The sequence below is a fragment of the Rutilus rutilus genome (assembly GCF_951802725.1).
Source record: "Rutilus rutilus genome assembly, chromosome: 24".
Lineage (NCBI taxonomy): Eukaryota > Metazoa > Chordata > Actinopteri > Cypriniformes > Leuciscidae > Rutilus > Rutilus rutilus.
Window position 1 is genome coordinate 1,915,687 of NC_140228.1, and position 16,443 is coordinate 1,932,129.

Sequence of the window (16,443 nt, forward strand, 5' to 3'; positions counted from 1 at the left end):
CTATCTCCGTATATTTTTCTGTTGATATGAAAAATTGTGTACATTTAGCAATATAGCGGGTGAATTATGTATATCATGTATATTATGATTTTATGATGAACTATATGCCTTTCTTTACTGACATTCTAAGTTGTTCTAAGGATGTTTCTAGTGTTTCTAAGGATGCTGAGTTTTTGAAGGCAGATGGCAAATGGGAACATGGTTTGTGTTACATTAGCAACACATTATTAGCTGTTTGATAATGTAGTCAATCAAATGGCTAATCATGTTAATTACCGTTATGTGTCCGAATTTGTACGAGAATGCCAGTGCAAACTGATGAAGAGAGGAGTGACGTGGGCTTTCTTCGGCTCGTTGAAGACCACTCTCGCTGCTGCATTCTGGATCAGTTGCAAAGGCTTGATAGTACATGCCGGAAGGCCCGCTAAGAGAGCATTACAATAGTCCAGTCTGGAGAGAACAAGAGCTTGGACAAGGAGTTCTGCTCTAATAAGAAGGGTCTGATCTTAAAAGTTGATAATACATTGGTTTTGAATGTACAGTTTGTAAAAGGGCATGTTACAGTCTCATGTTGCTTAAGATAGTTTGTAAGGTGGCTAAAATATGTCTTTTCCTCACAGATGTCACTGAACTCACAAATCAAACAACTGAATAAAAAAAAAAAACTATTTTGGGAGTGAAATCTTGGCCGACGCTATTCATGTGTGTGATGTGTGTGATGCTGGCCAATAGTGAGCCTGCGTTCTGACGTATAACCCAGAAGCGCTGCGCTGTTACATTATGTGAGCTCACTCAGAGTCCCACACAGAAGAAAATGAATAGTGGAATAAAGTAGTTATTTTTGTTTGTTTTTGCGCACAAAAAGTATTCTCGTCGCTTGATAAACTTAAGGTTGAGCCACTGTCTTTACTAACTTTTCTGGGATGGCATATCGATTACCTAGCAGCCTATGAAGGAGTGAGACAGCACTCAGATTTCATCAAAAATATCTTAATTTGTGTTCCGAAGATGAACGAAAGTCTTACAGGGTTGGAACAACATGAGGATGAGTAATTACAGACAGAATTTTCATTTTTGGGTGAACTAACCCTTTAATACTTTGTCTTTTACAAAATAATGGCTAGATTTGTGTTTATTAGTTCAGTCAACAATAGCCATCCTAAATGTTGACTGGATTTGAAAATATCCCTTCATTTATTTTTTTTCAAATAAATGTTTGCAGTCTTAATATAATGTGTCTTCTTAACTAATCCCAAGCATGAATATTAGTTCAACTTAAATATTTTTGCTCTTCCAACATTTTATTAATTGCCGTTTTTACAGTGTAACAAACTAATAATGAACAATGGTTTTACAGCATAGGAATATAGGCTAATGTTAATTTCTGCATATACATTTTTTCAAACTTTTAACAAGTTAATGAAAATCTGTGTATTTAAATATAGCATAAACATTTATGTAAATTGATACATTGTTGTACATGGTACAACAAATTGAACCTTATTACAAAGTTGTAGCAAAGGTAGTAAAAACATTTTTCCATAAGCAATACCAGTGGGAATATTAAACGATTTTTTGAAGCCTTTATATGTAAATTGTGCATTCATGAATTGATGTTCAAAAATAAACCTACACTGAAAAATTAAAGAAATAAAAAGTTGTGACAACTTGCCCCACCCTGCTTTACATGGACTCCTAGAAACAATGCATCATATGAGATTTAATGGTGGTGCTGCTCTCAAGTGGTGGTGACTGACTATTGCAGCTCTCACATTCACAGAATTGTGGAGGTTATTTTAGGTTTAGAATTAATATATTGCCAACATAATTGATGATAAAGAGATTCTGCTGAATAGAGCTGAACTGTAATTCTTAGACTATCAATGATTGCTGCTCACAACAATAATTTATATTGTCTGTAATTCGAATGATAATTCACATTCACCATAGAGATGTAATGGTCTATGTTTGCTATTATTATATGGTACTTGAATTTTTTTCTGCATTTTTCTGCTCTACAGAAACTGAATAAATCTAATTTAATGGCTTTGATGGAGGCATTATAATAGATTCATGTGCACTTTAAATCACAATGCCTTCATTTTATTTTATTCCCTGAGGATGAGCTGTGTCAAAACACACAGTGTAATTGTCAGTGGCATACAGCTTAATTTGCATTATGTGGTTTGTATTAGTTTGGTAAAACTAGTAAACACCCTGTATCTTTGTATGGTTGACCCTACTTCAAATGACAATTTAAGAACATTTTGAGTTTGAATTAGAACTTAGACTAGACAGCCTAGTCTGTGGCACATAGAGTACATTCAGGCAACTGATTTACTGTTTTGTTCAGGATCATGTTGGGATATTGCAATGTCTACATTGTTAAAAAAAAGAGGATGAGGTATTCATTTTCATGTCTGGTTTATTCTACAGAACTACAGAAGAGATTGTCACAGCAATCAGTGTTTAGAGAGATCCATCTAATATTTTCACTCTTCATCAGCCCCCTTCTGTTAGGAAGAAAAAGGAAAAAAATGTTAACGGTAAGCTGATCCAGTTCAAAATGGGCTAAACTCTACACCGCTAATCAATATTGATGGTACATATATTTTTTCAATAGCCACACTTGTTAAATATCAAAATGCATTTCATAAAGTGTAGTTGTCTAAACTACTTGCTATTCATATCCTAAGGTGTATGATCCTATCGTGATTGATCCTATGTATCAATCTCTGTTGATGTTCATGCCGCAAAATCTTCATATTTCCACAACAAGATCAACAGCGCTTCTAACACACGAACACTTTTCAAGACATTCAACTCTCTCCTCTGTCTGTTTCGACACTGAATCATCAGATCCTTCTGTCCACCCTCTCATCACTGGGCATTAGGGCTGTCACTTTACATTCGAAAATCGATTGCACAATCGATCGACCAACCAACGCAAGTTTCGAAACCGAAAATCTTTTCGCGCTTCGTCTTTTCTCGAAGTGCGTCCAGCTCTTCACGATATGCCCGCAGCGAACGCCCGTCACACAGCAGCTGCAGGTTCTGACAAATACGCATAACAGCAAATTATTCTTCTGCATAATGTTTCTCTTTTTACAACAAAACTGAATTCTGCCGGTATGCAGACAGTCTCATGCATACAGATACACAGATTCGGGCTACGGTCTACAATCGCCTACATAGGCGAAATTTGTTTGACATTTCTAATCGTAAACACAGCCACGTTGAAGACTGCAGTAATGTTTTTCATTTTATGTTATGGCAGTCCACTCTGCTTATTGTTTTCGAGAATGTTGCACTCCTGTTTGTCATTGTGCACGAAACTTCACGCCAATAAATCATCAGGAATATTTGCTGACTTGTGCGCGTCTCAAGCACCCTCTTTACGTTCGTCAATGCCTGTTAGTTGTCCGTGGATTTGCCCATATTTGGCGTTTAAAATGGAAACGTCTTTAGACATGGAAAATCAATTTTACAATTGATTCAATGAACACTTATGTCTCAAAAATTTAACAGGATTTTTTTCACAAAAGTGACAGCCCTACTGGGCATCACAGGAACTCCTCTCCACTGGTTTAAATCCTATCTCACGGGTAGGTCCTTCAGGGTCGCATGGAGAGGCGAGGTATCCAAAGCACAGGCCTTTCCTAACTGAGCATGCAACACAACTTCTCGTACAGGCCCTGGTAATTTCTAGGCTTGATTGCTGCTATGCTCTTCTGGCAGGACTTCCATCATGTCATGTGCAACTAAACCTCTACAAATGATTCAGAATGTTGCAGCGCATCTTGTCTTCAAAGAGCACAAAAGGGCCCACGTCACTCATCTCTTCATCTCTGCACATCAAATTCAAGGCCATTGACGCTTGCTGACAGATCTACCACAGGCTCAGCTCCCTCCTACTTTCACTAGCTCCTACGAGTCTACATCCCTACCAAAAGCCTACGATTGGTCAATGAGCGACGGCTCGTGGTACCATCACAGAGAACCTAAAAATCAGTCTCCAGAACATTCTCATTCACGGTTCCTTGATGGTGGAATGATCTCCCCGCCTTCATCCGGAATGCAGAATCCCTGACAACATTAAAAAAACAGCTGAAAACTCATCTCTTCCATGAGCACTTAACCTCTTTTAAAAAAAAATCTTTCCTTTCCTTTATTCCTCCGTTGTCTGGTTTATGCTACTCTGAGCAATGCCTGAGCTTTGTATTTTGAGAACTTCTTGCATTGTTTTTTCCTCTTCATGATCACTCGCTTGCTTTAGTCCTCATTTGTAAGTCGCTTTGGACAAAGGCATCTGCTAAATGACTAAATGTAATGTAAATGTAAAGTCACTAAAAAGTGCCGATCTTGAGTTGACCTATCAAGTTGACTCAACTGTGACTATTTACTTGTGGCTTTTTTGAGTTATTTTTTTTGTGTGTGTTAGTGACCAAAATCACTTGTTATAAGTGCCTACTCTTACTTTATTGGATCCTGTATCACGAGTCTTGGCTCTCAGCTTGTTGACCTGAGATTCAGCAATATCAGCCCTCTCCTCTGCCTCATCCAGCTCATGCTGTATCTTACGGAACTTGCCCAGATTGGAATTGGATTGTTCTTCCTAAAGATTACACACAACAGCATTTGTGAAAATCAAAAGATGCAATTACTACAAAAATCATATCATATGATGGCACCAGTGGGGGAAAATACTCACCGCAACCTCAGAAGCTCTCTTGTAGGATTTGACCTTCAGCTGGAGTTTGTCCACCAGATCCTGCAGGCGAGCCAGATTCTTTCGGTCTTCCTCAGTCTATGCAAAGCAAAAAATGTTTTTAGTATATGCAATATACATTTAAATACTGTAAGACAGCACTTTATGTATTTAAAAAAAATAACATGATCAAATCAACCAGGGGCAAAATTTTTAGTAGGCAACATTTTTCCTACCTGGTAGGTGAGCTCCTTGATGCGTCTCTCATATTTACGAATCCCCTTGACCGAGTCACTGGACTTTCTCTGTTCTATCTCCACCTCACTTTCCAGCTCTCTCACCTAACAGATGTGTAACAATTTTAGTATAAAATTTTTAAATCTTAGAACAAATATTTTTACAGAAAACACTGTATACTTGTTTCTAAAAACTTACTCTGGCTTCCAGTTTCTGGACCTGCTTCTTGCCTCCCTTCATGGCGATCTGCTCAGCCTCATCCAGACGGTGCTGCAGGTCCTTGATGGTCTGCTCCATGTTCTTCTTCATGCGCTCCAGATGAGCACTGGTGTCCTGCTCCTTCTTCAGCTCCTCTGCCATCATGGCAGCATCAGTGATGGCCTTCTTGGCTTTTTCCTCAGCATTCCTGCACTCCTGCACTGCCTCCTCTACCTCAGTCTGAAGCTGAGTATTATCTCCCTCCAGCTTCTTCTTCTGATTCAGCAGGCTGGTGTTCTGAACATAGAAAATGTTGACATTCATATAGTCTTTTGATTATATTGTGTACTAAGAGGCTTTATTTTGCGTAGTATTAGTACAGATGTGTCATACCTGAGAATGCAGGAGCTGAACTCTCTCACTGACATCCAGCAGTTCCTGCTCAGCCAGTTTCCTTCCTCTCTCAGTTTGTTCCACCATGGATCTCAGCTCATCCAGTTCAGCCTGCAGCAGATTGTTGCGTCTCTCCACAATGGCGAAGTTCTCTTTGAGATCATCATTACCACGAAGAGCATCATCTAGTTGCAGTTGGGCATCCTATAAAGTACAAATTACAAATAAAAAGACTGAAGAACTATGTTGGATTTCACCTAAGCATCATAGAATCTTGATTTGAAGATTCCTCATACTTTGATATGTCCATGAAGACCCTTGAGTTGTTTCTGGGCTTCTGATGCCTGTCTGTTAGCCTGGCTGAGCTGAATCTCCATCTCATTGAGGTCTCCCTCCATCTTCTTCTTCAGCCTGAGAGCTTCATTCCTGCTGCGAGACTCTGATTCCAGTGAGCTTTGCAGGGTATCCACCATTCTCTGCTGGTTCCTCTTGGTCTGCTCCATCTCTTCATCTTTTTCTGTCAGCTTACGTTCAATATCAGCTTTGACCTGATTGAACTCCAGCTGAGCTCTAAGTATCTTGCCTTCCTCATGTTCAAGGGAACCCTATAAAGAGTAAAATGGGTGTTTGTTATAATTGAGATTTAAAGTTTTTGTTTAGCCCTGTGTTGTGGGGTGGGAAGTGACCTCCCTTAAAATAATCTAGAATGATCAATTGCTTTAAACAACAGCTTGATTTAAATCAAAGAGTTGTCAAATGAATAAGAACTTTGGGGAAAATGGTGTTCTTTTACCTCAGCCTCTTCAAGAGCAGTTTGTGTCTCTTGTTTCTCCTGCTCCAGTTGTTTTCGTAGTTTCTCCAGCTCATGAATGTTCTTCCCACTCTCACCAAGTTGCTCAGTGAGGTCAGAAATTTCCTCTGTGCAATAGAAATAACATATAAGCTCACAAATACAAGCAATTAAAGTAATGGTTTGGATTTGTGAAAACCACTCTTACCTTGGAGATTCTTGTTCTCCCTCTTCATGCTCTCCAGGTGGTCCAGTGACTCCTCATACGAGTTTTTCAATTTAAAGAGTTCAGTGCTCAGAGATCTAGCTTCTTTTTGGGCACTTTCCAGTTCAGTTTGGGACTCCTCATACTTCTGCTTCCACTCAGACAGGACCTGGTTAAATTTAACAAGGCCAAATGGTCAGTGAGAACAGTGCAGTTTGCTGGTATTTCGTTTTGTAAATAAATGGCAAATTTTTCCAGCTAATGACAAAATGTACTTTCTCTCCTTACTTTATCAAAGTTTCTTTGCTTCTTGTCCAGAGCAGCAGCAGCAGCATTGGATCTCTCCACATCCACCATGAGATCTTCAATCTCATTCTGCAGCCTGTGCTTGGTCTTCTCCAGAGAGGAGCATTTAGCATTAACAGCTTCCACAGCTTCTTCTGCATCTTGCAGACGCTGAGTCAGTTTCTTCCTGTAATAATCAAAATACAAAATATAGTACACATCAGAAGCATCATTCATTAAACTGTATTTAAATGTGTTTATAGGCCACAAACTATAGCAGAAAATTTAGAAAAGTGTCTAATTACTAAAGACAAAACTTTTAAATGTTGTTTGTTTCTTACTTTGCTTCCTCCAGCTCCTCAGTCCTCTGGATGGCATCAGTTTCATACTTGGTTCTCCACTGAGCCACTTCAGAGTTTGCCTTGGACATACTACGCTGTAGCTCAGCCTTGGCTTCTTGCTCCTCCTCATATTGCTCCCTCAGCAGATCAGCATCATGACGAGCAGACTGAACTGCATGGGCCAGGGCATTCTTAGCCTAAAGACAAACAAAAACAAACAAATATTTGCGGCCAGTTGTTTATTACAATAGTGAATTTGTATGTCTTTAGCAAACATTTTAGACATTGAAGGGGATTTTGAAAACCTTGATTTCTTCTTCGAGCTGTCTCTTGAGGTCTTCAATTTGCTGAGTGTTGGATTGTTTGCCTCTGGTTAACTGAGTCACCAGGGAGTCTTTCTCCTCAAACTGTCTGGCAAGTTCACCTAAAATATAATATAAAATAATATTGACTTTTTTCCAACTATCATTATGGTACAGTTGGGAACGTAACAATATTTAGTGTTCTTACCATTTTCAGTTTGCAGCTTGGCTTTTTGCATGGTGAAATCATTGATAGTGCGCTGACCTTCCTCAGCCTTGGTTCTGTACTCACTCATCTGGTCTTCCAGAGTTCTGCACATTTTCTCCAGGTTTGCCTTGGGGATAAATTATATCGTAGTTGATTGCTTTCTTTGACTGACAACACATACATTATAGACTCACCATCATTTCTCTCGCTCACCTTTGCCTTTGCAAGCTGCTCCATGTTGGAGACCACATCGTCCAGTTCCAGTCTGAGTTCACTCTTCTCTTTCTCCAGCTTCTGCTTCACTCTCTGGAGGTTGTCAATCTGCTCTCCCAGATCAGCCACACTGTCTGCTTGTTTCTTCCTCAGTGTAGCCGCAGTGGCCTCATGTTGCAGAGTGGACTCTTCAAGGTCTCTGCGCAGTTTCTGGAACTCAGCTTCACGTTTCTTGTTCATCTCAATCTGGGCAGCAGTGGCTCCACCAGCCTCCTCCAACCTCTCACTGATGTCCTCCAGTTCTCTGGACAGATCAGCTCTCTGTTTCTCAACTTTAGCACGAGCTGCTCTCTCAGCCTCCAGCTCTTCCTCAAGCTCTTCAATTCTGGCCTGGTAATGTGCATAAATTCCAAATTAAGATTAAAATTCCTAACTAATCTATCTTATTAAGACATATATAAAGTTTACCTGCAACTCTTTCAGTTTTTTCTGGAGTTGGGACTCCAAAGCTTGTCCATCTTCAATCTTGCTATTGAGCTGGCTTATTTCAAAGTCTTTTCTGCCAAGTAAACAGGATGACACATGAATGATTACATGCATAATCGAATTAAAATATCAGGTAACACTTTACAATAGGATTCCATTAGTTAACGTTAGATAATGAATTGAACAACATTAACTAACAATGAACAATAATACATTTGTTACAGTATTTATTAAACTTTGTTAACAATAATTATTATAATAATTATTAATAAAAAATAAACTTGTCATTGTTGGTTTTTTTATTAGCTCAGGCCCATTTAATAGAATTAACAGTAATAACAATATAAACATTTATTTTAATAATGTTACTACATGTTTAAATTTACATAAACTAAGATTAATAAATGCTTAGAAATATTTTTCATTATTCGTTTGTTAAATTGTGTAGTTAACTAAAGTCAAATGGAACCTTATCGTAAAGTGTTACCAAATATCTTTTAATATTACTTTTTTTTATATTTTTTATATAAAATATATTACTTCTTTAGCCGCTCTTCCGCCTGCTGCTTATCATTTTCCAAATCCATCACATTCTCTTGAGTCAACTTCAAGTCACCCTCAAGCTTTCTTTTAGCTCTCTCAAGATCCATGCGAATTTTCTTTTCTTGTTCCAGAGAACCTTCAAGCTAAATTTCATCCAAAGAATATAAAAATAATTATGCATTTTTTAAAGAAAGCTTCTCATTTTAATTCTAGTGTTATTTTTTATGACTCTTACATCATCCACTTGTTGCTCCAGTTTGGTTTTGGCTTTGGTGAGTGTATTGACTTTGTCTTCCTCACTCTGGAGGTCATCCAGCGTTTGCTGATGGGCCTCCTGAAGAGCTTTCTTCTCCTTGGTCAGCCTAGCGATGATCTCATCCAAAGCTGCCATCTCTTCTGTCAGGTTTTTAACCTGTATAAATGTGTCGTTGTATCAAGGGACTCTTAACACACCATTCTAGCGTCAATAACAGGTTTAGTGTTGAAAACTGACCTTGTTCTCAGTGGCATGTTTCTCTTTCTCTACTTTGGCCAGAGTGAGCTCAAGATCATCAATGTCCTTCTTGAGTTCAGAGCATTCATCCTCCAGCTTTCGTTTCTTTGCGGTCAGCTCAGCATTCATTTCATCTTCATCCTCCAGTCTCTCAGTCATTTCTTTGACTTTGGCCTCAAACTGGATCTTGCTCTTGATCAGACCCTCACATCTCTCCTCAGCATCTGCAAGATTATCTTGCTCCTATCAACAAAAAAATGTAAAACTTGTTTTGTTTTTTGACTTACTTGAAATGTGAAAAGTGCAGAGTTGTAGTCCCATGTGAACTTACAGACTGTGCTAAAAGCTGCAGGTCGTTCTTCTCTTGGAGAAGAGAAACCATCTTTTCCTCAAGCTCCTTTCTGCGGGCTTCAGATTTGGCATAAGCCTCCTTCAACTTCAGGAATTCCTCCTTCATGTTGGCCATTTCTTTCTCTGACTCTGCACTTTTCAGCAGAGGCTTGATCTTGAAGTAGAGCTTCATCCAGGGCCAATTCTTGACACCCATGAAAGCACGTACGTTCCACTGGATCACCAACAGAGCATCTCTGTAGATATTAAATAAGATTGTTCAGTCTTGCATTTTAAATGTAACTTGGAGAATATGTTAAAGATTGAAGAGCTAAAATCTAACCTTCTTTCCACAATTTTCTGGAACTCATCTCTTGATAGAAAACCACGAGACATGGACTGAATTCCAGTTATAATAAGTGCAAGACGGTCATCTCGCATCTCTTCAAGACCACCCAGAAGACCAGCCTTAAAAAATACCTGAATAGTAAAGAATTTTGCGTCAAAAAGGATGACAGTGGAAAAGTGGCCTTGGAAAAAGTTCATGTTAATATAAAAATACCTTAGTATGTCCTAACTTGTACTGTTCGTGATCTATGTCCAGAGAGCCCAGAAGTTTTTCTGCACCCTTCTTGTTATCAATGAACTGTCCCTCAGGGATAGCAGCAGGATTTAGGATACGGTATCTACACAAAAAACAACAGACATTAACTATTGTTTTATATGTATTTATTTTTTAGCAAATACTTAATTGTGCAAACAGAGTGTTGAAACTTGCAATAACTTGTATACAATAAAATGTATACAGAATGTTATTTTGTAAGGCATTAAAGCCATTTTGTTTCATACCAGCTTCCAGAAGAGATCAGATGTGTTCCAACAGTAGTCACATTGAAATCTGGACTCAAAACACATCTGTTTAGCTCTGCATTTACTGAATGAGCACTGTGCCACTGTACGTCCGACTGATGCATTTTATGTTATCTATGTATCATCTTTTTATTCTTATAATTCTTTTTTATAACTGTAAACTTTTAATTATCCTTGTTTTTATTTTTGGTTAAGATTTTTATTTTTGGTTAGGGCTGTCTGGTTTGAAGTGTTGAGAAAATTGGGAAGAGAGACAGTGAGTTTACGCACGCACTCAGACGTGAGTGTGGGAGACCAGGTTCTTGGATGCAGGCTGGTGTATTACCGAAAGCAGACGGTTGGTGATAACTCCACTCCATTAAGGGGTCGGAGGTACACTGGAACCCATCAGAGGCAGAAGGTGTTAGAATACTCCACCCTACTGATGGGTAGGAGGGTCACTAGGAAGCAGGGAGTTGCTATTAGTGTGTCTCGCGAACCGAAGATCTCTGACTCTTCCATTTAGACAGGGGAGCCCCAAATTTTGTGATTCAGGCATGATATTTTCTGATTATTTTAATTCCTTTTCTATGTAAAGCACTTTGAATTACCATTGTGTATGAAATGTCCTATATAAATAAACTTGCCTTGCCTTGCCTTGCCTTCATACTAACCGTTGTTTGAAATCTCCATACAGGATCCTGTTGGGGAATCCCTTTCTGCAGATCCTGATGCCCTCCAGCACACCATTACAGCGCAGCTGGTGCATGACCAGAGGATTCTCCATTGCCCCAGGAGTCTTGCTCTCATTGGGGATGATGCAGCGCACAAAGTGAGGGTGAGTTGACCTCAAGTTGGTCATCAGCTTGTTCAAGTTCTCCTGTTGGTAGATCACAGATTTAGATTAATATGCAATAAAACCTTGTGAGACAATATAGTGTTATAATATTCCTTACCCTATGAAGGGCTGACACCGTCTGGAAGGAAGAACCCTTCTTTTTGCTACCTTTGGCAGCCTTTCCTCCAGAATCCGCAGCTGTGAAATAAATGATTTTTGTTACTATTAAACAGTAAAAATAGTGCTTATTATATTTTCATATCACAAGTCAGTGTGTGCTTACCTGACTCATCAGTAGCGAAATTAGCAAACAGAACAGGCAACAACTTAAGAGTTGACTTCTGGAAAAACCCTACAACCGTCTCATTGAGAGGGTCCTTGTTCTTCACCAGCCAGTTTGAAATGTTGTAGTCCACAGTGCCAGCATAGTGAACGAGGCCAAAATGGGCCTCTGGTCCACCTTTGATCATCCTAGGCTTCTGGAAGTTTGGATTTTTCCCCATATGGTTGTCATAAAGCTTAGCTTTAAATGTTGCATCACTGGCTTTGGGGAACATGCACTCCTCTTCAAGGATGGACATGATACCCATGGGCTACAATGACAGAGTTAACAAGAGTTAAGACTGAAAAATATGATTTTTATCCTCACAGTATAATTATCAACATAGTATCCACCCACCTTTTCAATAAGCTCAATACATGCTGCCAAGTCCATGCCGAAGTCAATAAACACCCACTCAATGCCCTCCTTCTTGTATTCTTCTTGCTCCAGCACAAACATGTGGTGGTTGAAGAACTGTTGCAACTTCTCATTAGTGAAGTTGATGCACAGCTGCTCAAAGGTGTTGGACTGCAGGTGGAATATATTATATAATCACAATGGTCAAACAGGTTGCACTTCTTGTTGAATTTGTTCTTGAATAAAAAAAAATCAGTTGATTTCAGCTTACATCAAAGATCTCAAATCCAGCAATGTCCAGCACACCAATGAAGTACTGGCGAGGCTGTTTGGTGGCTAGGGATTGGTTGATTCTCACAACCATCCAGAGGAACATCTTCTCGTACACTGACTTTGCCAGAGCACCAATAGAGTAGTACACCTAATAAAAAAATTATTGAATTTTGCAGAATTCGACACATTGCAAACTAGAGAGCGATTTTTCAGAGATATTAAAGTTTTTGTTTGTATGTCTTCGAAAGTGAACCTATGATGCTGAAAACTCATTTGATTATTATTTTCATTCATTACCTGCTGGACACTCTGTCCCTTGGTGACCCACTCATTTCCTACTTTGACTCTTGGGTGGCACAAACCCTTGATCAAGTCAGCTGAATTTAGGCCCATCAGATATGATATTTTGTCAGCATCTACATGTTAAATAAGAATACAGAGCTAAGAATATATATACAACATGTCTTAGATTTTTTTCCTTTATGAAGCTGAGATTCCAAGTTATACTGACCCTCAGTCCCATCAGCCTCAGCCTGTTCCTCTCTTTGCTTCTGTTTGAACTTCATGTTGCCAAAGTGCATGACGGAACCAGTCAGCTTGTAGATGCTGTTCTGCTCTTCTTGGGTGAAGCCCAACACATCGAACGCTTCCTACAGCAAATGTACAGAGCATGTAACATTTTATGGCAAATGTTTCATATTCTTCTTTTTGGCAAGTACATTAGAAGTCTTTCTTTTTAAAAAATAGACTGGCCAAGAGAATCAGTTATTCTCTTTCAAGTCATTCTATACCTGTATGACTTAATTTCTTTTGTGGAACACAAAATGAAAATCAAAGGTTCTTTTCCTCACACAATCACATGGCTTCAGAAAAACAAGTTGTGTGGATCTTTGATGGTGCTTTTTCATACTTATTGACAGCCCCTGATCATTATATACTTTTATTGTATGTAAACCAGTCAAGACATTATCAATTGGTGCTCCACAGCAGAAACGCAGTCATACGGGTTGTCAAAAGTGTTGTTCTTGTATTGTGAACTGCCTATGTTTTAACAAACACCCACATCAGTGGCTACCAGCTCGTCACCGTCATCAATAGATGCCACTGTTGTTTCTCCTTGGGAGATGAAAGCGTAGTCATAGGGGTTGTTGGTGATGAGCAGCATTTCTAAGGAGAAATGGGAACATAGATCAGAAAAGACTCTTCTAATTAGAGATGACAATGTTAAAGGCAGACTATGCAGTTTCCTTTTTTCTCAAACAGTGACCACTAGAGTTGCTGTGGAGTACTTGTATTTAACGTTACTGTCGTAAATACCACTCAAGCAGAGCCGTCTCTGCACTCTTCCGACCGCGCTTTCTTAGTTTTCTTCGTCGACTCTGCCATGATTCACGTCTGAAATGCGTGCTAGTGTTTTCCATAGATACTGCTTCATGTGTTCTTGATGTAAGTGTAGTCGTGCCGTAAAGCAAATCGTGATTCTCGTGAGATTTGGCGGGGCGCCACCTCTCAAACTTGCATTGCCGGTTTTGCCAGCGACATCAACCCGCCCCCGCCCCCTCCCCCTTTGCTATCGGGATGATTCGCCCTACTACGAGTTTGTTTACTATCAAAATGATTTCGAAGCTGTTATATTAAGGTACAAATCTTGCATAGTGTGCCTTTAATAGATATGATGGGTAATTTTACCCAGCAGTTCTGGTCTTTTCTGGGACAGAATCTGATAGAAGATGTGGTAGTCTCTCTCAGCCTTGAGCTGAAAAGTTACACGAGACTTCTCCAGCAGATCTAAATTAATTGATAAATGAATAGATGAATATGAAAACAGTTACACATTTGATCTATATGTGATTTGTTGGAATGATGTTGGGCAGTACTTACAAGTCTCAATGTCAGCAGAAGCTAACTTTCCACTGTGGCCAAAATGGATACGGATAAATTTACCCTGTAAATAAAGCAATATATGATATAATACATAACATGTTAATATAATATATCATGGAAACCAATATAGAATAATAACACCAATGTAAGCCCCACTTACAAATCTGGAGGAGTTGTCATTTCTTATGGTTTTGGCGTTACCAAAAGCCTCGAGAGCAGGATTACACTGGATGATTTGATCCTCCAGAGTACCCTGAGAATCATATTTTAACAATAGGTTTGAAAAACGTTTGATGCACCTTCTTTTCAGTTAACAGCCATGCATATTTTCAGATGTTATGTAGTCTTGTAATAATAATAATAATGATCCATAGAGGACCTAAGTCACTGTAGAAAACTAATTGGGAAAACAAAAATGTTTTTTGTTCACGTGTTAATGCATTGCAATATGGCAAGTAAGGGAGTATCAAATTATGACAATTTGTGGCTTTAATATCTAATAAACGAAGACCATTAATTTAGTAATTATTTTTGTATGCTATATTATATGGAAGGCTATATTTATAATTATATTAAAATGCTATAATTATATTATAACCCATTTTTTTGGAAATGAAGCACCTTTTTCTCCATTGATGGATCCTTCTTGCCAGGCGATGCTGCTGCAATGCTTGCAAAGTACTGGATTACTTTTTTAGTGTTCACAGTCTTTCCAGCACCGGATTCTCCACTTAAAATAAAAACAGTTAATTAAATGGCTGATAAAATGCAGCATAGAAAATATTGGTAAAAGGAGGAGTACTTTGGTACATCATAAAATGTATTACATACGTGATCAGAACAGACTGGTTTTCTCTGTCTGTGAGAAAATAAAACATAAGAAACTTAGCATTTGAAATTGCATTAGAAATCAACAAAAAATTACAAGTCAAATCATCACCTGACAGCATGTACTGGTAGGCATTGTCTGAGATGGAGAAGATGTGTGGAGGGGCCTCATTTCGTTTCTTTCCTCTATAGGCATTGACGACTTCCTGGTTGTACACTGGCAAAAACTTGTAGGGGTTCACAGTGACACAGAAGAGCCCAGAGTAGGTCTGTAAAATATTCACAGAAGGTTTAGATCTGCTCATGCCAGATAAAGAGAATGTGTGAGTGTTTTAAGACTCGACTCACATAGATCATCCAGGCTGCGTAACGCTCTTTGAGGTTAAACAGCACAGCGGGCTCATGCAGGAAGGTGAACATCACCATGTCCTCAATTTTATCAAACTTTGGTGGGTTCTGGGGGTGAACATCAATCTCCTTCACAGTTACTGTCTGTGGATAACAAAAGTGTTTTGACAGTCACTCTCTACTTCTGTCTACAATCTACAACAATGCAGAGATTAGATCTTACCTTCCCGAATTCAGTGTCAGCAGTGACTTTGCCACCGTCTCTACTGGTGATGGTGGCTTTGACGAACTCAACCGCAGGGTCGGTCACAAAGCATTCTTTCTTCATGTCAAAGGGGCGAGTTTGGGCCTCCAGACGCTCCTTGTCTGACTTTCGTAAGAACGGGGCAGCTGCCCCGAACTCTGACATCACATCCACCATCTTTCAATCAGACTGAGGCATAGATGACAAAATTCTTAGAACTTGTAAAACTTGTTTACAATTAAATACAATTTAATTATTTATAAATATACAGTATTTTTAATTATTTATTGGTCTTTCAACAGAAATGATTGCATTCATAAAGAAAATATTGCATAAAACATACATATACTATAACATACAATATACTATATACACATTGTGTTGACCTTTATAAAAACATGCCTTACCAGATTAAATCCAAACCCAAGAAAGTCCAAGTCCTTTCAATAAAAAAGAAACATAATTAATGAGAAGTCCTCATGAACAATTTAATCATAATTATGTGTGCTCTTACCTTTAGATGGCACAATGATGTGAGCTTGCAATATTGTGCTGTAACTTATCTCTTTATATAGAGGCACAATGAGTGTGACGTTGACCATCTGTATATGGTCACTTGTGTGTGTAGCTCTTTTTGGGTGCCTGAAAAAATCTTTGTGAGTCACAGTAGTTTGGCATGTGGAAATGGTAATGCAACACGATCAGAAAGGATCTAAATCACATTGGTGCTATTTTTGTCCCATATGTATATCTTCTTTTTTAAAGATA

At 38.7% G+C, this 16,443-nt stretch overlaps 1 protein-coding gene across 1 annotated transcript; it reads right to left on the bottom strand.

Moving 5' to 3' along the window:
- Nucleotides 1-1,287: 1,287 nt before the first annotated feature.
- Nucleotides 1,288-16,218, bottom strand: LOC311283749 (myosin-7-like). Its single transcript, XM_084398419.1, has 39 exons — nucleotides 16,190-16,218; nucleotides 16,083-16,115; nucleotides 15,655-15,864; nucleotides 15,432-15,575; nucleotides 15,196-15,352; nucleotides 15,087-15,114; nucleotides 14,877-14,985; nucleotides 14,416-14,508; nucleotides 14,253-14,316; nucleotides 14,061-14,159; nucleotides 13,435-13,538; nucleotides 12,883-13,021; nucleotides 12,669-12,787; nucleotides 12,370-12,519; nucleotides 12,099-12,269; nucleotides 11,703-12,012; nucleotides 11,538-11,617; nucleotides 11,256-11,461; nucleotides 10,295-10,418; nucleotides 10,076-10,212; nucleotides 9,734-9,989; nucleotides 9,403-9,645; nucleotides 9,145-9,321; nucleotides 8,907-9,052; nucleotides 8,349-8,439; nucleotides 7,881-8,270; nucleotides 7,668-7,794; nucleotides 7,463-7,581; nucleotides 7,158-7,354; nucleotides 6,820-7,003; nucleotides 6,535-6,700; nucleotides 6,330-6,454; nucleotides 5,833-6,141; nucleotides 5,537-5,740; nucleotides 5,144-5,440; nucleotides 4,945-5,049; nucleotides 4,712-4,807; nucleotides 4,478-4,615; nucleotides 1,288-2,513 (listed from the first exon to the last, which is right to left on the bottom strand). The coding sequence occupies exons 3-39, from the start codon at nucleotides 15,850-15,852 to the stop codon at nucleotides 2,493-2,495; spliced, it is 5,823 nt and encodes a 1,940-aa protein (XP_084254545.1). The 5' UTR covers nucleotides 15,853-15,864; nucleotides 16,083-16,115; nucleotides 16,190-16,218; the 3' UTR covers nucleotides 1,288-2,492.
- Between the last annotated feature and the right edge of the window lie 225 nt (nucleotides 16,219-16,443).

Coding starts and splice junctions, on each gene's coding strand:
- LOC311283749 (XM_084398419.1), bottom strand. CDS start 15,852: ATGGTGGATGTGATGTCAGAGTTCGGGGCAGCTGCCCCGTTCTTACGA. Junction 15,115..15,195: donor CTACCAGTACATGCTGTCAG/GTGATGATTTGA, acceptor ATTTTCTCACAG/ACAGAGAAAACCAGTCTGTT. Junction 2,514..4,477: donor GTGATACAGGATCCAATAAA/GTAAGAGTAGGC, acceptor TCTTCCTAACAG/AAGGGGGCTGATGAAGAGTG.